Source organism: Monodelphis domestica, chromosome 7 (genome assembly GCF_027887165.1).
Source record: "Monodelphis domestica isolate mMonDom1 chromosome 7, mMonDom1.pri, whole genome shotgun sequence".
Classification (NCBI taxonomy): Eukaryota; Metazoa; Chordata; class Mammalia; order Didelphimorphia; family Didelphidae; genus Monodelphis; species Monodelphis domestica.
This window is the reverse complement of record NC_077233.1, coordinates 128089181-128116428: the sequence shown is the minus strand read 5'-3', so window position 1 is coordinate 128116428 and position 27248 is coordinate 128089181. Positions and strand designations below refer to the sequence as shown.

The following is a 27248-nucleotide window of genomic DNA, read 5'->3' as shown; positions in this document are numbered from 1 at the left end:
GAATTGGGGTCTGGTGGCTGTGTAGCTGGTCAGCTTTTGGCTAATTACCTACAAGGCAGGTTTAAATTTAGGTCTGTGTTTGGAGAATTGTTTTGGGTAGAAATGAACCTTTTGCTTCTTATCTGTTTTTCAATGCTGCATTTTCTCCTCTTTCAACTTCTGCCCTTCCCAGGAGCTTCCCCAGAAAGAACTATCCTGGCTCAGGAGAGGACAGATGCTGGTTTTCTGCTAGAGGCAGGGCCTGAGCAGGCTGAGTGACCTCTTATTCTGGGCTGCTCCCTCCTGGCTGCCTGATGGAGGAGAGAATGGGACACTTTGTTTTGTTCCATGGAATTGCACCAGCAGCACTGGGACAAAGTCTTTCTGGTCCGGTGCGTGTCAGATAAACAAGCTGGGGTGGAGGCTGACAAGGGCAGTGGTAGATCTCGTGGTGTGATCATGTTTCTCCTTGTTGACTGACCCTAGGCTTCCCAGAGGACTGATTTCCATAAAGAGCTTCCCTTTCCTGGCTCAGATCTCCTCTCAGACACCATCGTGGGAGATGATAGAAGCTTCTTGGCTCTTAACTTTTGGAATTTTTAGAAGCTGCCAAGGATTCCTGCAGTTGTCAGGATGTAGGTTACTCTCTCCTTTCCTTCTCCCATTTAAAAAAAAAAAAGGATGCCTTTTTTAACTGCCTTCTCCAACCCTCCCTTGGAACCAAAAAAACCCCCAAAACCAGTTAAGCATAATTAACCAAAAAGCAACCAAAGGGGACAATGGATAGAGCCTAGACTAAGAGTCAAGAAGGACTGAGTTAAGATTCCATCTCCCAACTCTTGAGAGCTGGGTTTCCCAAAGTAAGTTCCTTACCCAGTTTGGGTTCTGCCATCTAGAAAAGGAGGGGGTTGGACTTAGTGTCCTGGGAGATCCTTTCTGGCTGTACCTCTAGGATGCTGTGACCTCTCTTCCAAGAGGAGGAGGCTATGTTACATCTTCCATTGGAATTATTCTAAGTTCAGCTGCTTTTTGGTATTTCCATCTATAATATTGGAGTCACTATGTTCTTTGTTTTTTGTCACTTCATACAAGTCTTCCCATGTTCCCTTGAATTCCTCATATTCATCATAGTACAGTAATTTTCCATTACATTCTTCTACCACATTTTGTTCAGCCATTCTCTGATTAATGGGAACCAGTGGTTTCCAGTTGTTTGCTACCACAAAGAGTACAGCTGTGAATATTTGAGCTATAAAACAAAGGACTGTAACAATAATGCTTGTGTGCTTTCAAGGTTTATTAAACATTCTATCTACACAATAATCCTAAAAGGTACGTGTTAGTATTATCTCTGTTTTATGGTTGGGGAAACTGAGGCAAACAGGTTATGTGCTCTGTCCAGGGTTACACAGCTATAGTTCAGTGTCTGGGGTAGGAATTGAACTTGAGTCTTCCTGTTTGACTATATCCACTATACAAAGTGGCCTCAGTAATGTGATATCTGAGGAGACGGGGGTTATAAATGCGGGGGCACAAGGAAGAGCTTCATGGAGATGCTGGGCTTGAATGAAAATCACCTGAAACGCTTTGCTGTAGTGGGACAGACAAGGAAGTTTATCTTTTATAAGAGATGGACACATCAGAGCTTCAGGACCTCTAACAAAACATTTAACCTGTTTCTCTGTTTTCTTCTTTGGAGAAGGAGGCTAAAAGTACTGTTTTTATTGCACAAGAGTGTCACGAAAACAAACCAGAATAATATTTGGGAAGAGCTAAAGGCACCATGTAAATAGGAGGCAATTATTTTGAGAAAAGGAGTTTCTGGCTCTGGGTTTTTTCTAAAGAGAGTGAATGGCCCCAGTGAATCACGAGACTGGATTGAGGGGACAGCTTGAACTTAAACTTCTTTTCAATTAGGCTTTTACAAGTAAGATACCTGCCTTGGGGAAAGGGTGTGAGTGAAGCCTGGGACTGTTAGTCTGGAGCTATTTATGGCTGAGGGTGTGATCTAACCACACTCTGTGGGGCTTGAAAAATTCCTCTTAATTCTTTCCTCATTTTGGATCTTGGCCTTTGGAGTCAATTAACAAATATTTATCAAGAACTTACTAACAAGATTCTATGCCAGGGTCTCCAAGAGAAACAGGAAAAGATAATGGGACATAACGTAGAAGAAGGTTCTTCAACTGAGATTTCCCTATATTACTAAAATCATGTCTTGTCCCTCTCCCCTTCCCCAACAGTTGCTCATGTTTCTGTAATGATTTAAGGTTTGCAAAATGAATTACTTTCAACACTCTTAGGGGGAATGTGTCATTGCTCCCATTTTATAGGTAAGAGAAACTGAGACTCAGAACTAGTGACTTGCCAAAGTTTATATAATTGTAAGTGTCAGGGCAGGGTATCTTTTCTTATCCATGGCCTCTGATTCCAAGATGAATCCAAGATCCAAGATGAAATCACTTCACTGTGATGCTTACACTCTGGCCATCATCCTCATCTCCCCTTCCTCCCAGCCTTCGGCTCTGTCCCTGGGTCTGATAGGTGAGCTTTCTCTTTATCTGAATTGGTCGTCAGATACCCACAGTACTTCTCAGCATCCACACAGTATGTTGCTTCTCCTCCCCTCTTCATGTATCCCTTTACAAATTGTCTTCCCATCCCTTGGAATGGAAGCAATTTGAGGGCAGGAACTGGCTTGCTTGTATTTGTACTCCCAATGTTAAGAACTATTGTTTGTACCAGAGCAAGCATTTAATAAATGCTCTGTCTTTTCTGTCTGTCTCTCTCCCTCTCCTTTTTTTTCTCCCTTTATTTCTCTCCCCCTCCCCTTCTTCCTTCCTTCCTTCCTTCCTTCCTTCCTTCCTTCCTTCCTTCCTTCCTTCCTTCCTTCCTTCCTTCCTTCCTTCCTTCCTTTCCTTCCTTTCCCCCTCTTCCTCTCTTTCTCGGTGTCTCTCTCCCCCTTCCCTCTTCCTCTCTTTTCCCCTCTCCCTCTTTATCTGTCATTCTTTCTCTCTCTACCTACCTCTCTCTCCATCTTCCTTTATCCCTTTCCCTCTCTTCTCTCTCTCTCCCCCCTTCCCTGTTCTCCTTTTTCTCCTTCTTCTCTTTCTCTCCTCTCCCTCTTCCTTTTTCCCTCTCTCTCTCTCTCTCTCCCTCTGTCTCTTTCTCCCTCTTTCTCTTTTTCTCTTCTCTCTCTTCCCCCCCCCCCCCATACATGGGAAAAGTTGAGAAACAATATAGAATTGAACAGAAATCAAACATCATAGGTAATGGATACAAAAGGAATTTAGGAAAGTCTTATTGAAGGAGGTATATCTGGGTCTGGACTTTGAAGGATGGATAGCCTTGAGATGGGGGAAAGAAGTGGGAAGGCATTCTAAAGAGACAGAATGATATAGAGGATACTGAGGGAGCAGATAAAAATAGCACCTACTCTTCTTTTCTTCACTTCAATGGTGTTTTATTTTTCCACAATTAGATGTAAAGGCAATTTTTGGTATTTGTTTTATAACATTTCAAGTTCTGGATTTTCTCCTTTCTCTTTCTTCCCTGAGATGGTAAGTAATTTAATATTGGTTATACATGTGCTATTGTATTAAAAAAACATTTCCATATTGGTCATATTGTGGAAGAGGACACATAAAAAAAAAAGAAAAGTGAGAAATCCTCTGCTTTGATCTGCAGACTCCATCAGTTCCTTCTTTGGAGTTGGATAGCATTTTTCATTGTGAGTCCTTTGGGGTTGTTTTGGATCATTATGTTGCTGAGAATAGCTAAGTCATTCACAGCTGTTCATCACACAGTGTTGCTGTTACTGTATCCAATGTTCTCCTGGTTCTTCTCACTTCATTCTTCATCAGTTCATGTAAGTCTTTCCAGGTTTTTCTGAAATCCCCTTGAGTATCATTTCTAAGAGTACAATAGTATTCTATCATAGTCACATACCACAAATTGTTCAGTCATTCTCCAATTGATAGGCATCGTCTCAATTTCCAATTCTTTGCTACCAAAAAAGAATCGAGTAGCACCTATTATTAAGGGAAATTTAGATCTGAACTCATGTCTTCCTAACTCCAGCCCAGCACCTTCTACATGACACCAGAGGTGGCAGACATGGGGAGGGTTGTAGGTAGCCCACAATAATCTCATGCCACCAGAACTAGATTAAAAACGGAAATATTTAAATTTTTCTGTACTATTTACTGTGCCTGAACTTGTGGTCATGTATAAGACAGATTGGAGGGGGAAGAGGCATAAGAGAGAGGGAGACCAGTTAAAAGGCTATTGAAATTTGGAATTGGACATTATTGGGGGTCGGGGCAATCTTAGGAATTTTTTAGAATTGGGAGAGCCTTTGGAGAACATGTGATCCAATCCCCTCTTTACAGATGGGGAATTGAGGCACAGAAGTAGCTCGCTCTCCCAAGATGATACTGCCAGAAAATAGCTCTGTTGATATTTGAACCCAGGGTTCCCAAATTCAGATCCAATACTCTTTCCATCAGCTCAACTTTGAGATCTTTATTTTTGTAATGAAAATTAAATGTGGGTATTGAGGGTTTTAGAAAATAACTATTGAATGAAACTGAGCACTGTGCAATTATAATGGCAAGGGTTGGCTCTGCAAGAGTTGAAGAAAATGTATTTTTTATTTATTCCTTTATTTTTATTTTTATTCCTTTATTTACTGAGCTGTGGGATTAAGGATGTGGATTATTGCATAAATTGTCAGATCTAGTCAAAGCATAAGCCAGTTTTGCTCATGCATCTTTTTTTTCTGCTTTTTTTCCTTCTCAGATTGGTGGTTGGTGAGGGGGGAGGGATATAATCAGAAATTAATGTGATATAAAAGTTAGCATTAAAAATAAGATACATTTTTAAAAAAGAAATTAAAATATCTGTTGAACCATTTTAGAGCCCTTGAGTAATAAGGGAGAACAATAAAATATATAATTTTCCTAGGTTCAAATTCTGTTCTGATTTTTATTACATACTATGTGATCTTGGGCAAGTGACTTAATGCTCCCTGAGGCTCCACTTTCTCATCTGTAAAGTGAGTTGGAATTGTCAGTCGCAGAATCATCAGGAATGAGCCTCATGTACTTTTTTTTTTTTGGAGATCTTTGTAGAGAACCACTGGCCTGGCACAGAATACTGTTTGGTGCTTGGCTTTATGTACATAAAGTACAGGTTATTTTTGGTTGTGGAGATGGCTGCTGGACAGAGAATAGAAGATCTTAAAGGCCTGGGTAGTTTGATAAGGTATTGGCTTTTTATTTATTGTTTTAGTAAGAAGACAACCTGAAATAAATTAGGTAAGTGAGGAGAGGTTGTAATTCATTAGAGATCCTTAAAGAATTTCCTTGAGACACATTGGGCTGAGAAGATGAGACTAGACATCACAACTGCCAGGTACAGTTCCACTACTCAACTGATCATAGGATACAGAATTGGAGGGACCTTAGAGTTATCTAGCTAATTTTATGGAGAAGGAAATCTGAATACCAGAAGGTCTTCTGGTTCCAGATCAGACATTTTCTTCCTTTGCACCAGTTCCAAGATTTACCAACCAGGAGATTAAGGAAGCAATTTACCCAGGGTAATGCAGCTAATATGTCAGTATTTGAACCCAGAAAATGAAACAGAATTTGAACCCTGGTGTTCTGAATATATCCAAAGCTTTTTCCTGCATCTTTCCCCTCTTTTTCTCTCCTTTTGTCTTCTGGGACCACACAAACCAATTCCTTAACTTCAGGTAACAGTTACTCTGTACGGGTATCACCCCAGATCGCCAACCGCATCGTGGAGTCCTGTAGGAATATACTTAACAAATTCATTCCTGATATCTATATTTACACAGACCATATGAAAGGGGTCAACTCTGGAAAGTAAGTATCTGTGGTGCCATTTGAAGGTGGGGGAAGATCTGAAAACAGTTTTTATTATTTTCTTTTGTTTCCCTTGCATCAGAAATTTTAAATGGCTAAATTTGGGGACAGGTGCGAAGGGTTTGTCTCTTTCTTATGAACTGTGGAGGTTGGTCTCAGAAGCAGCTTCTAAGATGTTCCTAGCAGGATCAGCAGGAAGATAGCCTCGATCTGTTCAGTTGTGCTAGGAGATTGCCTTGTAAATTCTTTAGGCTTAAAACCTATACAAAATTCAGATCGGTTTGAAAAGTCTTGACAGATGCTCTCGTCTCGGTATATGGTATATATATATATTATATGGCAAAGAGCTGGCAAAGTGAGAAAGAAGGAAGGAAAGAAAAGAGAAAGAAAGAAAAGAAGTTCCTGACTTCAAGAAATTTGAAATCAAGTAGAGGACATAGAGGGTCTGATCCATACCATTATTAAGCTTCAGAACTGGAACTCTGACCCAGATATTGTGGCTCCAAGTCCAAGACTATTCTTACCACAAAGAGACAATATTGAGTCCCACTGGAATCAATTGTCCATCAGGGTAGATAAATTATCTCTCCTCCAGAAAGATTATTGGCTGTTAAGTCCTAAGAACTCGAATCAAAATCCTGTTGACACAGTTTACCAACTAGGAATAGTCACTTCAGATCTATGCCTTGGTTTCCCCCTCTGTAAGAGGCAAACCTTACATATAACAGAAATGTGATATGATTATTGATACTACTACTAAATGTAATGATATTATTAATAATATATTTGCTGGCTAATCAGAAGATAGAATTCAGACTTGAAGAGACTTTAGAGATCATCATTTTGCACAGGAGAAAGCAGGGTTCAAGAGAAGAGAAACTTGATTTGTCTAAGGTCGCACAGATGGCAGAGCTAGGATTTTATCGTAAACACTTCCCTCCAAATCCAGATGTATCCATTACTCAACAAGGGGACCCATAATCCAACAATAATTATTGGCTGTTGTATACATGGCACTGTACTGGGGGAAGTGGGAGCCTTCAGTAGGAAGGAGCTGTGATCCTTGTCCACAATCTTTTTTGTTTGTTTTTTTAAACCCTTAGTAACAACTCTAAGAGAGAGGGCAAGGGCTAGGCAAGTGGGTTTAAGGTGCCCAGGATCACCAGCTAGGAAGAGTCTGTGGCCAGATTTGAACCTCAATCCCCCCCAATGCCATGCCTGGTGGTCTGTGCACTATGCTTCCCTGTAGTATTACAAGGCACCCAAACTGGGGCAGCCTACTCTTTGGAGCAGGAGATGAGGAATTTTAGAAGGCACCTTCCAGCATAGAACATAGAAATACAGGACTCTAAAGCACCTTAAAGCCTAGAATATTACCATTGGAAGAAACCTTAGACTATCAGGGCAACAAGGGATCTTAGAACATAGAACTACGGTGGAGAAGACCTTGGAACGTAGAATGTCCAAGCTGGGAGGTACCTTAGCCTGTACTCCAATTGTTTCCCAAAAGAAATTGCTTTGGTGAGAGGTGGGAGGTAGACAACCCAGAAGATGCATTTTTGCTTACATTCTAATACCTTCTATCCTTTATAAAGACAAGCTAGAGGTTATTGCTGCCCAAAACTCCACCAAATATGAGGAGAAAGGATCATTCATCTTGGTTTTAAGTCTGGAATGGACCTCAGTGTCTTACCTATTTTACAGAGGAAGAAACTGATGCTCAACAAGGAAGTTAAAGGATTTGCCTCTTAAAGGGGAGGGAAAAAGAATTAGAGAGGGGATGGATGGCAGGAGGAACCTCGTGATGAATGAACAAGGCCCCTCTGTGTCTGGCCTTTGGCATCACCAAATGCTGGAGGCCCACCACAAACCAGCTGCAGTTTTGTTTTTGAAAGTATTTGGCTCAGACCTCTCACGGGCAATGCACGTGCTTGTGGTAGACAGGAAATGGGCTTGCTTGGTGACCTGAGAAGGAGGTGGCCCCGCCTTGTTTGAGCTCCAAGCCTCCTTGAAAAACCCTTTTGGGGTGTTAAATCCATGATCTTAACCCTCAGGATGATAGCTCCAGAGCCACATCTATCCTTATTAGTGTTAGTAGGTAGGTGGGCTCTTGGGTAAATATTTGATTCATGGACTGTTTAAGTCCTGGGTGGTCGTCTTTTCTGTGAATGCCCTTTAATAATTGTTTAGCCACATGGTTTAATATTTGTTTTAAGGGTATTTTTTTAAATTGCCTTGAGTATCAGTGTGTTAGAGCAAAGAAGAGTGCTGAATTTGGTCCTCTTAGTCCTGGATTTCAATTTTGGCTGTTCCTTACATATATTTATGTAAAGCGTTTAACTACCCTGCATCCACGTTATTTTTCTATAAAGTGAAGTTTTGAGGATAAAATTTAGGAATTCCCAGCCCTTTTTTTAATGTCCTAGACCCCTTTGGCATTCTGGTGTAGAGACCCCTTCTCAGGATAATGCTTTTAATGCATAAAATTTAAAAAAATGTAGAATTCTAAGAGAAACATATTAAAATAGTTACCAAAATATTTTAAAGAACAAGTTCATAGGTTCCAGGTTAAGAATTCTTGGCCAGGATGATCTCTAAAGGGTTTTCTAAGTCTATGTTATGATCATTGATCTAATCCCCCCCTCCCAAGCTCCCCCCCCTTTTTCCTTACAGTTTTACAAATGCACTTCTAAAACATCGATTATGAATCTAGAAGTGGCAACATGGAGTAGTGAGTACCAGAATTGGAGTCAGGAGGATGTGCATGGTTAAATTCCACCTCTAGGCAGCTAAATGGCACAGTGGATAGATGGTACCAGTCCTGAAGTCAGGAGGACCTGAGTTCAAATTTGGCCCCAGACACGTACTAGCACTGACTCTGGTGAAGTCATTTAATCTTGTTTGCCTCAGTTCCTCATCTGTAAAATGATCCGGAGAAGGAAATGGCAACCACTCCAGTATCTTGCCAAGAAAACCCCAAATGGAGTCACAAAGAGTTGGACACAACTGAAAAATCAACTGAGCAACAAAATTGGAGGCATACTTGCCTTTGTCATCCCAGGCAAGACCTCAGTAGCCCTGGTTTAGCATTCCTCTAAGACTATAAGTTACAGACAACTTATATTGCCAGAGGGGGTTTCCATACTGGGAATTTCCTGCTCCCCACCCTTAATGAAACAAACCACCAAAAAACATTTCTCCTTATTTATTTTTGGGAACCAGTTCATGATTGTTAATAGGTTATTCTGCTGTAAATTAACAAGGTCTTTAACACCTCTTCTCCCAAAATTGTGCTGGATTCTAAATCTTTTTTTAACTGTGAAAATATGGATTGATGGAAAAAAAAATGTGTATTGACAGAGATAAGGAAGAAAAGTCATCTCTAAGGATTACTTTAAAATAGTGAGCACCTTTATTTACATCATTGAAAATAGATATTGGTGGAGCCCCCTACTATGTCCCCAGTACCTTGTTAGATAATAAAATTGTTCATGAAAAGCTTTGGGCAAATGGAATCATTTTTAATACTCTGTTCAGATATCCTGCTCTAATGGAGCCAAGGCAATCATGAACAAATTGAGGTTTCTTCTCTGTAGAATTCATTTCTTCAGACACAGATTTCTGCCCTGGTAGTTTCTGCAGGGACAATGGTCAGAACTACAACAGGGGCAGCTGGGTGGCTCAGTGGATTGAGAGCCAGGCCTAGAGATGGAAGGTCCTAGGTTCAAATCTGGCCTCAGACACTTCCCAGTTGACCCTGGGCAAGTCACTTGACCCCCATTGCCTAGCCCTTACCACTCTTTTGCCTTGGGACCAATACACAGTATTGACTCCAAGATGGAAGGTAAGGGTTTTAAAAAATTAAAAAAAGAAGAAGAAGAACTACAACAACTGAGTTGTACAAACTGAATGGAATGGAATGGTACCATGAGCCCAGTATCACCGTAAATCAGTTAGAATCTAGGCTCACAAGCTATATGACTGTGGGCTAACCAGTTTCCTCCCATGTAAACAGAGGGAAACATAGGATATTTTTCATGGAGGGAAATGAAGAAAGAGAATTATTTTTGCCTTCTCTGGTGGGATGAGCAGGTCTGGCATCTGTCTATTGACCCCTCACATCTAGCTATGTAAAATGGTCCTGTAGACCATCAGCACTGATTATGAGACTTGGTGTCACACCAGGTAGTTTTGCAATGGGGCGTGCTGTCGAAAAGATATAAAACGTACAGGATTGTGGCATTTAGAGTCAGAAAGAACTCTGGAGATCCTCTGGTGCCTCCCTTTCCTTTTATAGATAACGAAACGGAGGCCCAGAGAGGAGAAGTAATTTGAGTAACACAGTTTGACCTTGGTGGTCCTTCACCCTTTTGCTCTAGAGCAGCTGTAACTGTTTGATTAAGCTTCACTCAAAATTGCACTCTGTGTGTGTGTGTGTTTCCAGATCTCCGGGCTTTGGGCTCTCACTCGTGGCCGAGACCACCAATGGTACCTTCCTCAGTGCAGAGTTGGCTTCCAACCCCCAGGGTCAGGGAGCGGCGGTGCTCCCAGAAGACCTTGGCAGGAACTGTGCAAAGCTGTTGCTTGAAGAGATTTATAGAGTAAGTTGTTGGCCTGTAAGGAGGGAAGTGGGTTGGCAGCGCTGACACATCTTGCTACGTTTATTCCCATTCTGCTTTTCTGTCTCCTCCGAAACAGCTCAAGTCCAGAAGGTTAACTTGTCACTGTCTGTTAACAGAGATCTTGAGGGAGGAAGGGATAACAATGGCATGCGCTAATCTTAAATGAAACAACAAAGCCATAATCATGAAAGCAATTTAGGATTGATGAAGAATGATCAGTGATAACTCCATGGATTGACTCCATGATGTACAGGAGCAAAGGTAGCTTGGTGGTGCTCTGATTCTGAGAGCGTCACTTTAACCCTGTTTGCCTCACTTTCCTCATCTATAAAATGACCTGGAGAGGGAAATGGCAAACTACTCTAGCATCTATGCCAAGAAAACTCCAAATGGGGTCATAGAGAGTTGGACATGAGTGAAAATACTGAATAACAACAATAGATACAGACCACAATAGTCTAGTATCTGAAAAACTCAAAGATCCTAGCTATTGCGGCAAGAACTCATTATTTAACAAAAACTCTTATAAAAACTTGATTATTCAACAAAAAGCTTGAAAGTAGTATGGTAGAAACTTGGGTATAGACCAGCAATCACAAATTTTTGCTAAATAATCAAAGTGAACTCAAATGAATGAGAGGAACAAAGAAGAAATTATCAGTGATGTCTGTGGATAGGAGAAAAGCTCATGAATAACTCACAAGAGATAAAGAGGATTACAGAAGGCAAAATGGATCATTTTGGTTACATAAAATTAAAAAGTTTTGTCCAAACAAATCCAATATAACTAAGATTAGAAGGGAACTAATAAGGAAGTGAGGGGAAATTTTTGTAGCACGTTTCTCTGATAAAGGTCTCATTCCTCAAATATATAGAGAATTGACTCAGATTTATAAGAATAAGAGCCATGCCCCAATTAATAAACGGTCAAAGAATATGAAGAGAACCAAGCTGTCGTATCAATTGCCATATGAAAAGATGAGCTAAATCACTAATAATCTGATAATGCACATTAAACCAAATCTAAAACAGATTCTATTGACTCCCATCAGATTGGCAAAACTGACACAAAAAAGGGATAATGACAGTTGCTTTGAGAAAAATAGATACATTACTATACTGTTGGTGGAACTAAGAACTGGTCTAGCTATTCTGGAAAGCAGTTTGAAACTATGCACAAAAAGCTGGTAAATTGTGCATGCCCCGTGGTTTAAAGATACCACTACTAGGTCTATATTTTAAAGAGATCAAAGAAAGAGGGGGGAAAAATCCCTTCTATGCAAAAAATATTTATAGCAATTCTTTCTTTGGCAAAGTAGAATGTGGCCATTCACTAGGGAATGACTGGACTAGTTTTATTTATGTGGTAAGAGACCATTTTGCTAAAAGAAATGATAATGGAGTGGTTTCAAAAAACCTCAGAATTTTATAATTGATGCAGAGTAAATGATCAGAACCAGAAGAATAATTTACATGTTACGAACAACACTCTAAAGACAAAGAATATTTAAAGACATAGGAATTCTGAACAACACAATGACCAACCACAATTTCAGAGGTCTCAAGATCGAACATGCTCCCTACCTCCAGATGGAGAAGTGATGGAATCAGAGTAAAAATTGAGACATGGGGGGAAGCGAGCAGGGAATTTGTTTTGCTCAATTATCCTTGTAACAGGAGTTTTGTTTTCTTGTTTTCTTATTCAGTTATTTATTCATTTATTTATTCATTCATTCATTCATTCATTCATTTATTTATTTATTTTGGGCCCTTACCTTCTGTCTTGGAGTTAATACTTGTGTATTGGCTCCGAGGCAGAAGAGTGGTAAGGGCTAGGCAATGGGGGTCAAGTGATTTGCCCAGGGTCACACAGCTAGGAAGTGTCTGAGGTCAGATTTGAACCTAGGACCTCCCATCTCTAGGCCTGGCTCTCCATTCACTGAGCCACCCAGCTACCCCTCTTGTTTTCTTAATAGAAGGGAGAGATTGGGGGAGGAAAAGAATGCACATTTGAAAAAAAATTATTTTTTTTAAATGAGAATGATATTCATCAATGGGGGAAAAAGTGAAAGAGAATAGATCTTAACAATCCTAGTGCTTAAAGTCACAGTGGGGTGCAACTTAAGTAGGACAGGAAAACCCTGGACAACTTTCAGATAGATTACTCATATTTATGTAGTACTCTGAGATTTGAAAAAGATTAACTCACTTTGAGGTAGATGCTATTATTATATGAGTGGCATAATTACACGAAGATATAGATTCCAGTCTTGCCTCAGTACATACTAGCTGTGTAACTCTGGACAATCCACTTCATCTTTCTCTTAAGATTTTAAAGTACTGACAATTTGCTGATCTACATTCATGGAGAAATTTTCTTTCTTTCCAAGTTCCATTTTTTTCTCAGATTTTACATCAATTCTCCATTTATATATCTGTTTCTGGTGATCTCTCCCTCTCCAAATAGAATCCTTTCTTCTAACAGGTTGTTGTTGTTTCAATTGTATACAAATCTTTGTGACCATTATTTTTTTAAATTAATTAGTTTATCTTAAAATATTTTTGCATGGCTACATGATTTATTTTCCTTCCCCTCTTCCTACCCCCCCTCCCGGAGCTGACAAGCAATTCCAATGGTTATACATGTGTTATTTGTGACCCATTCTTGGCAAAGATACTAGAAGGTTTGTCATTTCCTTCTCCAGATTATTTGACAGATGAGGAAACTGAGGCAAACAGGATTATACAACTTGTCCAGGGTAACACAGCTAGTAAGTGTCGAAAGCCAGATTTCACCTCCGTTCTTCCTAACTCCAATTATCTATCCACTGCACCACCTAACACTTTCCATCTTTTAACAAATTGAGACAATGGAGATTGTCTACAAATACACATTTCATTCTACTCCTATAGCCCACCCACCTCTCTGCCAGGAAGCAAGAAGCATACATGCCTCCACATCTTCTGCCTCAGTTCTCTGAAGTCACAGTGGATCCCTTCGTGGAATAGCATTGCTATTGTAGACATCCTATGCATTTTTTTTCTCTTGGTTCTGTTTATTTTCCTCTGCAGCCTCCCCAGGATTCCCTAGTCCACCTTTCTCATTCCTTTCATCACAATCATATTCCTTTATATTTTGCCTATAAATTTTTTCATCCATTCATTCCCCAGTTGATGAAAGTCCACTTTGCTTCCAATTATTTGAGGCTTTAAAGTTCCTAATAGATAGTAAAGGATTAGAAACAGAGTAGAGATGTCTATTGATTAGTAAATGACTAAACAAACTGGTACATGAATATAACGAAATCATGTACAATATTACTATAACATAAGAAATGAAAAACATGAAGAATTCAGAGAAGCATGGGAAGACTAAAGCAGGACTAAGAAAACTGTATGCAGTAATTATGGCAATCTAAATGGAAAACATAACAATAAAACCTAACGCTTTGCAATTCTAATGACGAGACTTGGGTTCCAGAGGAACTAAGGAAATACACCTTTCTTTTCCTTCCTGGTAGAAGTTAAGGACTCTGGATACACACAATTGATGTATTGTACATTGTATACACTTTCTTTTCTCATTTTTGTTACAAGGGATAGTTTGTATAAGGGAAAAGGGCATGTTTAGAACAAATACATACAATGAAAAGACATCAATAAAAAGTAGATCACAGTTCTATTTCTAAATGGTTGCTGTAAGTATTTTTGCACAAATGAGAACTTTGGGAGGGAGATTTCACACTAGGACCCCTTCACAGGTGAAATCACAAGTTCAGACCAAGTTGCAAAGGAAAGATGAAGAAGGAAAGAATCATACAAATATCACAGCAAATTTTCTATGGCTGTGTTTGAATAAGTATAGACAGTCACATCCTATTACCAGAAAGGGCTAACTTTGTTCTGCTAGGGACCAAATAAAAGGAGGCAATCATTTGGCAGTCGTTTAACCTTTACTAATTAACTACAGATTTCCTAGTACTGAATTATGTCTTTGGCTTATTTCTGTACTCAGTAAAATGATGTCCTGCTGTTTTAATCACTATGATGGCCTCCTTTTTTACTTTGTAAACTTAAATTGTCCATTTGCCTGTCCCCAGTTATTGCAAAGGTCTCGATAGTGGGTGTACCCTTAAAGCTAGATTACATAAGCTTTCCCCATACAAAATCGGCACTATATTTTATTAGCATTTGACCAATGCAATCTGGCATTGTATGGGCTCCCCTGTTCCTGGTAAATGTTTCTCTTTTTCCTTCTTTATCTCTCCCTTTGGGGGTGGAGGGGCTTCCATTTTCTGGTTTGTACAAAGATTAATAATTAAAATGTTTGTGTTGACAGGGAGGTTGTGTGGATTCCACCAACCAAAGCTTAGTTCTGCTCCTCATGACCCTTGGACAGCAGGATGTTTCCAAAGTCCTGCTAGGACCGCTGTCTCCCTACACGTAAGTTGTTTTCTTAAGCCCTGCTAGCTGAGCTGGTTTATTTTTCTAATTGTACCAAATGACAAAGTTACTGTACTGAACGTAGCCTATCACTACGTACAGAACTGCTTGTACCTCTAGACTTAAGTGAACCAAATGTGGGAACTCTTCACTCGTGTTTATTTTTACCTATGGGAAGCTCACTTCCTTTTTTTTCCCAGCTGTAATCTTCATTTGGGACCAATTAAAGCAGCCTTCCATATTGGGTATGGATCCTTTAATCTCTGGCTTTTGATTTTATTTATTCCTTTTGGGGTTAAACACTTGATGTCTCTTATAGATCTTTGGTTTTTATTGTGGTTTGGTTTTTTTCCCCTTCCTTTTTGATGACCCAGTTGTAGCAACCAGAAGGGACAAGTATCAAGTGCTTTATTTTTTATCAAAGTGGGTTGAAAATAAGCTAGAAGTAGAAAAGTAGAAAGTAAGCCAGAAGTAGAAAGTATATATAAAGTAGACAACTATAATTATGCTGCCAAACGGAGCACCATTTATCAAAAAGAACATGGGAGTTTGGAGCAAGGAGATTAGGGTGCAGACTCTGACCCTGAATCTTACCTGGACAAACCATTCCCCCTCTCCTTTCTAGTCCTCGGTTTCCATATCTTGGAAGAGATGGAGCCTTCTAGCTCCTAGCCTTGTAGTAAGTAGTTGGAAGAAGAGGTTGCTGTGCAAAGAAATTATTAACTAGGTAGAGAAATGCATAGTAGAAAGAACCCAAGAATCAGAGGCTCTAAATTCTGGCTCTCTTACTTGTCTTCCCTTGGGGCCTTGGTTTCCTCCTCCATCAAGCAAAGGGTTATTAGACCAGATGATCTCTGAAGCCTCTTCAAGTTCTAACTGTCTTAGCCATGGATCCAGAAGAGAACTAAATAGTAGGTGTGTCTGGATGGCTGATTTGTATGCATTTGGGTCTTGAAACAGCTGAGCAAAAAATACAGCCCAAGAAGCTTTTTCTTTTTCTTCTTTTTTTTAAACTAATGGAGACATGAGAGTTCCTGAAAATTGTTTGTCTGCCAGCCTGACAAAAATAATCTGCGTCGGTAAATCTTCCCCCCACCGGTCACCCTTTGTGGGCACATTTCTGGCCAGCGAAGGAGGAGGAGGAGGTAAAAAAGAAGACTGAACTGTCCTTTTTCGGTTATCATGGTACCGATGCTGTATATGTGAAAGGTACAGTACTGTGATAACTGAAGAATGGTGGTGCCATCACATGAAGGGGGGAGGTGAGGGGAGGAGAGAGAGAGAAGAGAGAAGAGGAAAGAAGAGAAAGAACAAGTGAGAAGGAACCAGCAGAAGAGCTGCCTCCTGGAGAAAATGGATCGTTGGACCCCGTGCCCGCAGATGTAGCAACCTATAACTTACTGACTTTGTTTAGGAATGGACTCTTGAAGTGGTGAATTGAAAAGGGGAGGTGGGAAAGGGACTTGGAATATGCTGTCTACATTTGGGGGTCTGTTACTGGTTTGATGGGTAGCTAGGTGGCGCACTGGGCAGGGGATCAGGAAGATGAGTTCAAATTTGTCCTCAGGCACTTATTAGCTGTGTCACCCTGAACAAGGTATCTGACTTCTCTCTGCCTTTGTTTGCTCATCTGTAAAATGAGGAAGATAATAATAAAATGAGGATAATAGCAGCATCTACCTCAACTCTCAGGGCTGTTATGAGAATAAAATGAGATATTTGTAAAGCATTTTATAGACCTTAAAGTGCTTTAGAAATTCCAGTTATTTTTAAGAATGGAATGAGGGTACAGAATTATGTCCTAGCTCTTAGCTTGAGCCAAATAGACTGGATATATAGTAATCTGACTATAGAGAGAACATATGATGGAAAAGGTCTGAGACCTGGAAGTTGGGACTCCTAGATTTCTGACCTGCCTGTGCCTCTTATTAGATTTAAGTAGTAAGTAAAATGAAAGGGCTAGATGAGATGGTAGAGTTATAGGACCCCACCCTACCTCCATTTTCCTAATTAGAAAATTGATGAAAAATCAAGTGATTTGCTCAAGATCATACAGGTAACCAGGTAGCCAAGCCATCATTCCCATCCAGGGTCTTGATATTGACAGTGCTATATAATGCATTGCAGAAAATAGTAGCAAACTATATTGGTGGGGGGTGATTAAAGTGTTGGAATACACAGTTGCCTTTCCAAATTCATAGGACGTAATACTGAATGGGGCTCGGGAGACCTGGGTTGGAGGCTTTGCTCTACTAACCAGTACCTTGCTAGGTGCCTTCAAACCTATTTCTCTGGAGTATAGTTCTCTTATCTGTTAGGTTAATGAAGGACTTGAGAGAGTTTCTAAACTCTTTTAAAAGTCTGATTTTCTTCTGATAAAGCTTTTGTAATAGGAACCGGTCTTTAGGACTACAGGAGCCCCCATTGAATAGTTGATCACAGGCTCTTGGGTCATAGAGCTGGAAAAGATCTTATCATATAGTTCAATTTATAGATGATGAAATTGAGGCCTAAAGGGATTAAGTGGGTTTACCATGGTCATGCAGGTTGTTGGTAACAGATCCAGGATTTTGAACAAGGTCTTCTGACCACAGTTCTACCATTTATCCCACTATACCACAGTGCCTCCTAGAGAAGTATAGGAATAGAAATAACTGTGTTCACTTCTGGGTGCCATATATTGGTTTGAGTGAATTCATGGAATGGTTTCAGCTTTTGCTGCTACTAAGTCACCATCTTATCTCTGACCCTGGCACCATATTTTGGAAGGTCATTGATAGGTTGGAGAGTGTCCAGATCTGACCACATTACATTCCTTCCTTTGTAAATACCAGTGGCTCCCTATTATCTCCAGGATCAAATATAAAATCCTCTGTTTGACTTTCAGAGTCCTTTCTGGTCTCCTTACACTTTACTCTTTCCCACATATCCTCTGCAATCCAGTGACACTGGCCTACTTGGTCTTCTTCTGGTAGTTTCTCCCCGCCCCGCCCCCCCCCCCCAATAAATTCCCTCTTTTTCAAAGTACAGTCTCTCCTCTTTCTCCACTCTTGGGCAATTAAAGCAAAGCACACAGTTTTGTTTTAATTAAAATTTTTTTCAATTCACCAAAATTCTTTTTATCTTCCCCCTCACTTCTTTTTCCTTCCAAATCCCCCTCCCTCCATCCCAGCTCTGCATTTTCACCAGCTAAATCTTGGTTAAAGTCTAACCTTCTGCAGAAAAAGCATTTTCCTTTTACCCTATTTAGGCTAGAGCCTTCCCTCTGAGATCTCAATTTATATTATATCTTTCTTGATTGTGCATAATTGTTTTTCTGTTGTCTCCCACCTTAGACTCCCTGAGGGCAAGAAATGCCTTTTTGCCTTTTGAAACCCCAGCCCCTCACACAGTGCCTGGCACATCATAAACACCTAATATTGTTGAAGGAACTCAGGAATGAATATAGAGGATGGCAATCAAAATGGCAAAAGGCCTCCAGTGGAAGGAATTGGGGATATTTTTCCTGGCCCCAATGTCAAGGACTAAGAGCTTTTGAAGGGAAGAGAAAACTTATTAACAAAGTCAGCAAGCCTATTATGATGTAGCCAAGATACTGTGCCAAGCTCTAGAAAGACAAAAAAAAAGGCAAAAACTCAGTCCTTGCCCTCAAGGAGCTTCTCTTCTAACAGGGAACACACAAAAGGTCTTCAGGTAGAAGGAAGGCCCTAGCTATCTAAAAAATAGAAGGGATTGCTTAAAGAAACCAGCCATAAGCTACTCATTGGGTATATTAGAGGGGAGATTTTTTTATTCAAACTCGAGGATTCTGAATTTAGAGCCAGAAAGAATTTTTGAGGTTCTCTAGGCTAACTTTCTCCTTTTAAACATAATTGAGATTGTGCTTTGTGGTTTCCATCCCTCTACATACATTATTCCATTTGGATCCTCATGGCAGCTCTGTGAAGGAGGTAATGATATTACCCCAGAGGTAGCCAGTGGTATTATCCCCCACTTTACAGATGGGGAAACCGAGGTACCACTAGTAAGTGGGAGAGCCAGGATTCAGACTCCAAATTTCTGACTCCAAATTTAATGCACTTTCTACTACCCTACAGGTGACTCAGGGCCACATACAAGCAAGATAGGTCGAGACATGATAGCGGCAATGGTGATGGGTTCCATACAGCATTGAGTTTGGGATTTGGTGCGAAGTGCAATGGGTAGTTTTATTTACTCAACTCTTGTTTTCTGGAAGATCTCACTCTTTTTGGCACATCTATTTCATAAGTCAGTCAACTCTTTCAAGGCAGAACATGTTCGTGAGAGAAAGGAGGGGCTGTCGAGGCTGGCGTTCCTGTGAAAATAGATGTCGGTCCTGTGGAAGCGCCTGGGTCTTTCTCCTCCCTCCTCTCCTCTCGTCCATCCTCCTCCCATTCCCCCCTAGCGTTCATTGCAAAGTTTCCAGTTTTAAATGGTGCCTCCTTGCATGTCGAGGGAGAGGACAAGTGCCTGTTGACCTGCCATGTAGTCTGGAAACATCCCGCCCTCTTACACGGTGGAGAAGAAGCCCCTCACTGCCCCGTGCCCTGTCTGTGACTCGTTTTATCAGGCTGACCGGTTCTTTTCCTAAATGAGGCTTTTATTCTATTTTCCCAAGACCTTTTCCCCCTGCGAGGCAATGTGGTGTGCAGTGGATAAGAGAGAGCCAGAAGCCTCTGATACAGATTCCCAGGAAACCCGGAGTTCAAAGCCTGTCTCTGACACATACCGGAAAAGGAGACCCAGAGCAAGTCACTTAACCCCCATTGCCCAGCCTTTGCTGCTCTTCTGCCTTGGAACCAATATCGATTCTAAGACTGAAGCGAAGAACTTTTTTTGTTTTGTTTTTTGCCTTTTTTTTTTAAGTCCGAGTATATGTGGGGAGAAGGGGCCGGGAGAGGGGCACGGACCTGCACGATTTCCTTTTCTGCCTCGCTATCTCTCGCATGTGTCTGTGTCGAGGGGTGTGTGAAGGCAGAAGGGGAAGTTCTCAGAATTTGGTTTCAGTTGTAGGTCTGCTCTGGGGCCCTATCTTCTCTGAGGCTCCGCTTCCCCCCTCCCCGCGGCTCTGTTTCTGGCCAGGAGATACGGAAACAGCAGCAAAGAATGCCTCGTTTTATGCCTCCCAACCCCCTCGGAGCAGAGTGGATTCTAGTCATCTCTTGGTTTTCTTTTTCTTGGGGAGGCAGACAGGAGAGGGCTGGGCGTGTGTGTGAGGGAGAGCGTCTACATGTTTTCTCTGCTTTCCTTTCCGATGAACAGTCTTTTAACTCTTTCACATGCAGGCAGAAGGGAGATTCCGGGCTTCGGGGAGCTGTGAAAGAAAGGCGTTCTGTGAAACGTGCCCTAGTGAAGGTTTCAGAACAGTCCCACCTAAGGCTAGCCCAGGGTTTGGCAGAACATCCCGTCCGAGCGGGACAGGCTTTCTTTCAGCTCTGCATCTTGTTGGTGGAGGTTTCATGACTTTTCCAAAAGCGACGGCTACCCAGGCGTAGACACTGGAACGTGTATTTCTCCTTTCCCTGGCCAAGAGTCGAAGAAGGCGGCTGCAGATCTTTGGTGCCTCCCTCTACCGCCTCACACACAGACTCTTAAAGGAAAGGAGGGGGTGTTTTTTTAAGGCCATTTGGAAATAGCACACATAGCGGTATAATCAGATTTAAATAGTTTGATTGGGTGAGGATCAGGGAAGCTGAGAGTGCAGGCAACAAGCTGTTTGTATTCCTGCTGAGCCCTCCGAAATTGCTTTCTTTAGCTGTAAGGGAAGAGAGAAGAGAGAGGGTAAGACAGACAGACTGACAGAGAGAAGGAGGGAGAGAGAGATGGTGAGGAAAGGAAGGAGAGAGGGGGAGGGAAAGAGTGAGAGAGAGGGAAGGAGAGACAGGAAGGGAGAGAGGGAGAGACAAAGAAGAAAGGAGGGAGGGAGAAGGAGGGAAGGAAAGGAAAGGAGAGACAAGGGAAGGAAGGAAAGAGAAGGAGAGTCAAAGAAAGGGAGGGAAAGAGGAAGAAAGGGAAGGAAAGACAAAGAGAGGGAGAGACAAAGGAAGAGAGGGACAGAGAGAGAGAGACGGAGGGAGGGGGACAGATGAAGGGAAGGAGGGACAGATGGGGAGGGGAAAGAGAGAGGGAGGGAAAGAAAAAGAGAGGAAGGGAGGGAAGGGAGACAGAACAATTTTGTTTTCTCCTAAGAATACAGATGAGGGGATGAGATGGGTTTATCTCTTTCTACACAGGCAGCCTATTAGCTAGAGGCTTTGCCCACAAATATGTTTGGGGGTGGAATGGACATTTTTCGTGAGTTGAAAGGGCATGAGCTAGGATAGTGAGAAGGACTCAGGAGGTTGAAACATTGATGGCTGAGGAGAGCAGGGTTTCAATTGTCCATGCCGTTATTGGTCAGTCCACAATCATTACTATCAGTTCCACCTTTGCATCACTCCTTGGATAAGCGCCTCTCTTTCCCTCTGGCATTGATGCCCTTTTGGCACCTCATGCCTGGACTATTACAAATGGCCTGTTGGTAGGTCTCCCTGCTTCAGGTCTCTCAGCTCTGTTCAGACTATTAGGCTATCAAAGTGATCTTTCCTAAAGCACAGGGCTGACTGTGTAACTTCCCTCCCTTCCCCATGCAGTAAGCTCCCTATTACCTTCAGGACCACTTGATCTTGAAATCCTCTGTCTGGCTTTCAAAGCCTTTCATAATTGGCCCATTCCCGCCTTTTCAGGCATTTCACATGCTTACTGTTCCTCTCACAAGATAGTCCCTCTCCCAGTAAGCCACGTTTTCAATGGCTGTGCCTACTCTACCTCCTTGTCTCCAACACTCAATTTTCTTGATTTCTTTCAGATCCCAGCAAAATCCCATCTTCCACAAGAAGCTTTTCCTAGTCCACTCTGGATATTAGTACCTTCCCTCTAATTTATCCTATTTATATCATGTTTGTACATATTGTTACCATTTGTCTCTTCCATTAGAGTGTGAGCTCTCCCTGAGGGCAGGAATTTTGTCCTTTCTTTGTATCCCTAGAGCTTAGCACAATGCCTGGCGTATAGGAAGCACTTGATAAATATTTGTTGATTAAGAACTTATTTAAAAAAATTTTTTTTTAAATCAACCCATTGCCCTGGATGCTTTCCTCTAGTTCTTGCAATGTTTGCTGATATCAGTATGGAGCCTGGCCTGTCTGTATGTTGGCCTTCACTCTTGTGAGACTTTCCCATCTCCTTTTCTAGTACCAAATATGCTCAGTGAAACCTTTCACTTAACCTCTCATGCCTTCTTTTGCCTAACTGAGCTTTGCTTTGGTTCACCTGCCTTTTGCCTGTCAGCCCTTCCAATGGAGCCAGTTTTCCAAGGATGGCAGCTTATCAAGCCCCACTCCTCTCTCCCTGCCTTCTTGCTGGTAACCTTTTTGGGTTATGTTTCTACCAGGGAATGGGTTTGAAATTTGTAACAACCACCAAAAAGAGCAAAGGATATGGGGAAGGTCTGTTTTTGGAGTATCAAAAATGGATGGTGGGGAAGGAAGGGTTGAGAGAGAACCTTTTTTAAAAATTAATTTTGCTCCCTTTTTTTTCCCTTTTTTTAGAATAGAATTTTTGCGTCATTTGAAGAGTTTCTTCCAAATTATGTTCAAAATTGAAACTAAGCCCTGTGGCGAAGAACTCAAGGGAGGAGAGAAGGTACTGATGACATGTGTGGGAGTTGGCTTCTCAAACCTCAGCAAGACCATCAAATAACATCACTTTCACTTTAAAGTCAGACCAGACCAGAGCAGATGAAGAGCGAAAACTCCTGAAAACCACCATACTGTTCATTTTGATTAGGATAGCCACATACATTAAGAACTCCCCCCCCCTTTTTTTTTTTATAGGACATTAAAAATAAAAAGACATTTAAATAATGTAGTGGTCCACCATTTCCCCCTCCTGAGTGTTAGCTCTTCAGCCAAGTTTGTTCAACGTAAGAGATTCCCTCAGAAAAATAGGAGGATTTGAAGTTAGCCAAGTGGGTTGAGAGGCTGTCCAGTCCCAACTGCATTTCACCATGAATGCTTCAGTCTGGGGCCTTTTAGCCTGGCTGGCATCTTGGTTACTATTGTCAGGGGCAAAGGTGGTGAATGAGCATCTCCTTTTACAAGACCCTCTTGGAACCCTACGCTATAGACTTTCTTAGTGATCTGCCACCATCTTGATCCCAGATTGCTATACTCCATCTTGCCCTGCTGAGGCTGGTCTTGAGGCAGAGACTGGAAGATCTTTGCTTCAGAGAACCCCACGATTGGAAGGAATCTAATCATTTAGTCAAAACCATACAAACCTGAATGAGAATCGCTTCTACAAACTACCCAACAAGAGGACTTTTAGCCTCTGTGTAAAGATCCAAAATGAAGAGTCTTCCTCCTCCCTTCCCCACCTCCCTGGGCAGCCCATTCCAAATTTGGGATTTAGAAAGTTTTGGGGTGATCTGGAGGGGGTTTAGAGGGGTTTACAACTTAGGAATGGTTCGGATCAGAGCACTGATGCTTTGGAATCAGAGGACCCGAGTTCAGATCCCATCTTTAATATTTACTCCCTGCATGACCTTGGGCAAATCTTTTAACAATAGCTTTGGCCTTAGTTTCATCATCAAAATAAAGGGGTTGAACTAGATGGCCAGAAGGTCAGTTCTAGCTTTTGAACTCTGCGCCTTTGACTTCTGAGGTCCTACCCTGAGATTCTGTATCTGGTGAACCAATTTCTCTGCATTGGGGAAGAGAGCAATGAAGGCCCACATCACATCTTGTGGGAGCTCCATAGTTACATAGATAACAGTGCCTTGAACTTCTTTACATTCCTTGGGGCCCGGGTTTATAGTTCTTTCAACCAAGAACTTGGTTTTCCTGCTAGACAAGATGAAAAGAAAGAGGTAGCATCTGATGATAAAGTTTAGAAACACTTTTCCCAGGGTAGCCATCATTCTCTTTATACTCAGTCACAGAGACTGCCCAAGGGTCTTATTTCTATTCATTGCCCTGAAACCTAGGCTAGACCTTACCTGGCTAAGGAGGAGAGTGTACAGATCTTTATTTTTAAAAAATACTTCATTGATGCTTTCTCTGTTTGTTTTCATAACACCTTTGTCACTTGCCACTCATCTCCCACTTTCTACAAAATCCTCCCTTGGAATAAAACAATGAAGCAAAAGAAATCATCCTTATGGTACATCTCACACCAGTCACAATGCAATATCTAAACGCAGTCACTCATATTTGGGATGCCAAAAAGAAAAGGAGAACTCTAAAATGAAAGGTTTTTATAGCTTTTTTCCCCTTCTTAATATTATATCTTTCCTTTCTGGGAAGAAGGGTTTCCCCCTTAATCATACACACTTACTCACTCCCCCACCCTGATCCTATTTACTTTTTGGGTTTTCCAGCAGCCACCCTGGGCAGTCTGGGGAAAGCCCTCAGCCCCTGATTCTGAATGGCTCACATTCTTCTCCAGCTCTTGGACTGTCCCTCCCTTTTCCTCAGGGCACACAAAGAAGGCTCAGTTGCAGTAGTGGCAACAGGAAGATAAAAATGGATATTGATGATAGAATTCTACTTCTCAATGTTTCCCCAGCATGTAACATACCTGTGAATTTTCCAGACACAGAAGTTTGTCTGTTCCCCACTGCTATAATCAGGAAAAATTTTTTTAGTCTTCTGCCCTATCACCTCTGTATGATACACGTACAAACATCAGCAATCCACATTTCACTCAAACGTTATACCTCTCCCAAGAAGGATGGAAAGGGGAGAAAATCCACGGGAAGGTCTGGTTTTGAAAACCAGGGGTAGAGAATGGACCCTCTGCTTCCATCATCCCAGAACTAAAGTGGCTCTTAAGCACTAGCTGAACTCTGACTTATTTTTCCTCTAAATACAAATACAAGATCTAGGTGAGCCATCTAGAGTCACCCCCCCTTGCCTGGGAATTGATACAGTGGAAACACTTGAGTTGTCTTAGCTCTGTCACTAGCTCAATTCTTGTAGCCCCTGATACCTTCATGTCAGTGAGTGTGGGAGATCATCCTCTGCAGACACATCAGAGAAATGGTAGGCTTTGGGCACAAAGGGGCAGATTTCATCCACTTCACAATTTGACTTGTACTTTGGGAAATGAAGAACAAAGGGGGGGAGGGGAGGAAGGAAGGAAACAAGGTCAGGGGAGCCCTCCAGGAGTGTCTTGATGATACTAGTTGCCTGTTGCCCATTCCTGAGCTTTCGGGGGGATTTTGACCTAAGAGATCATTGAGCCACCTCTCTGATAGTAGTTTTCAGAAGACAGGGCAAAAGATGAGCCAGTCATCTCCCCTTGGCCTAAGGCAGTCTTCCAGTATAATATCTATGGCCAACTTTCATGAAACAGATGAGAAAACAAGGAAAGTTGGAAAGGTCAGTGATCTTGCGCCCCCAAATGACTCGGGGGAGGGGGGGCAACTATGTCTAGAATGGCCAGATAAATGGAGATCTTTCAAAGAGATGATCCGTGTTTATGAAGAAGAGATTTTTCTTTAGAGGCGTTCTATTTCTGAATTATAAATCCTAACCAGTGGTATCAGAACAGGAAAGAATAGTATCCATTCAGTCTGTCAACCTCATGGAGTAAGTTGAAATATATGTGGGTTTCCACACCTATTTCCCAACAGAAACCAACCCAAAGTCAATACTCAACAATTTTAGGGCTAAGTTGTTTAAGCAAACAAAGGATTATTTTTCTTTCATTTTGCATATTTCTCAATATGGATCCCTATTTGCCTAGATCTGACCCCTTCCCACCCCCTTTCTCACCCTCCTATCAGGGCTTTGTTAAGGAGGCAAAGAACCCGTTTTGCCTGTATCCCTCCTGCCTGCTTTGTGTTTCTTTGTCATTCCTCATCCCTGGTTAACCAGTTTCCAAATTGGTAAAATGAACTGGAAAAGAGAGTAGCAAACCAGAACAGTATCTTTGCCAAGAAAGCTCCAAATGGGTTTATAGAGAGTCAGACATGACTTAAGAACAACAAAAATTATATATGTAAACAACTTCATGAAGAGCTTCACAAGAAAGCCAAAAAAGGGTTAAAGATCCCTGGTCTAGATTTTTATCTATCCAGCTCTTAAATCTGTGATCTAAAAGATAAAAATGAATACTGTCTCCTAGGCGACTTGGGGAATGAGAATTTTCTGTGCATTCTCATCTTTTTCCCTCCTCCTCTTCTTTTTTATGGTGGTGGTTGGATTCAGTAAGGACCATTCTGGCAAATGCATCCTGGCCTGAAGACAGCAGGGTATCAAAGGACAAGTGATGGAAGTAGACGCCTACTACTTTCTTCTACCTCCACCAATAGCAGGACGTCCTACATCATTACCCTCCTTAATCTTTAGTCTTTAATGGCACCAGCCACTTGCCAGCAGTGATTCCCTCATTTCATTTTCAGTCAGGATGCTTTCTAAGGTCTGGTTCATCAGTGAGACTACCCAGCATTCACAATGCTGTGCTCCAAGGCATTTATGTGCTAAATGAATGATAATAATCACATTTTTATAATGCTTTAAAATTTAAAAGGACTTTACAACATGCAAGTATTATCCTCTCATTTTATAGATGAGAAAACTGAATCAGCTTGAGTGGCTTACCCAAGCTCAACCCTCTCCAAATAGTCTACTGTGCTCCATCCCACTGAAACATGAAAATGCCATGTAAGAGATTTGAGCGATGCCCATTCCATTTTTCTGTATGCAGTAAGCAGTGCTGTCCTTTGGGGATTCTTGACTAAAGCCAAAATGGGGTTCATTTCTCTTTAGAGAAAGATTTTGTCTATTAATCTATGCTTCAGACGCAGAGTAGAGGTCTGCTTCATGAGGATCAGCCTCCGTTGCTCCTTTAGAAAATGACTTCCAAATCTTTTTCTTGGGGCTCTGAGAGACATAATAATTTTATAGCCAAACAGGGTCTAGCTTCCCTGTAGCCTGGCTGCCCCTAAGGCAGTGGGGCTTCTGAGTTCTCTGCTAACAATGCTGGGAAACTGCTTTCTAGCTTGATCCTAAGTATCCTGCTGGTTCTCAGCTTGTCCTCATTGAGCATACCAGCCATGCCAGGGGGATGTACAAGCCCCAAGTGAACATTTTAACTCAGCCAGTGTGTCCAAAGGATATTTTAAACCTGGAACAGTTATAGCAAACTGGCCAGAATTCGAAGGCGCTGTACAAAGAGTATCTAGAAAAGAAATGAAATTCCCCAAAGATTAACCCCTCACCCTCAATGATGGCATTCTGCAGCTGTG

General features: G+C 41.5%; 1 protein-coding gene and 1 non-coding gene across 2 annotated transcripts in view; both read left to right on the top strand.

Annotated features, from left to right (window-relative positions):
- Window positions 1-24149, top strand: part of RCL1 (RNA terminal phosphate cyclase like 1) — a 66844-nt gene extending 42695 nt beyond the window's left edge. Inside the window, exons 6-9 of the mRNA XM_001365181.4 lie at window positions 5745-5870; window positions 10315-10471; window positions 14832-14935; window positions 22546-24149. Of these exons, the coding sequence (XP_001365218.1) occupies window positions 5745-5870; window positions 10315-10471; window positions 14832-14935; window positions 22546-22696 (538 nt within the window). The 3' untranslated portion in view covers window positions 22697-24149. The remainder of the gene's footprint in view (window positions 1-5744; window positions 5871-10314; window positions 10472-14831; window positions 14936-22545) is intronic.
- Window positions 16098-16176, top strand: MIR101-2 (microRNA mir-101-2). Its single transcript, NR_032158.1, has one exon. It is a non-coding gene; the product is annotated as a microRNA mir-101-2 (primary transcript).
- Window positions 24150-27248: the final 3099 nt, after the last annotated feature.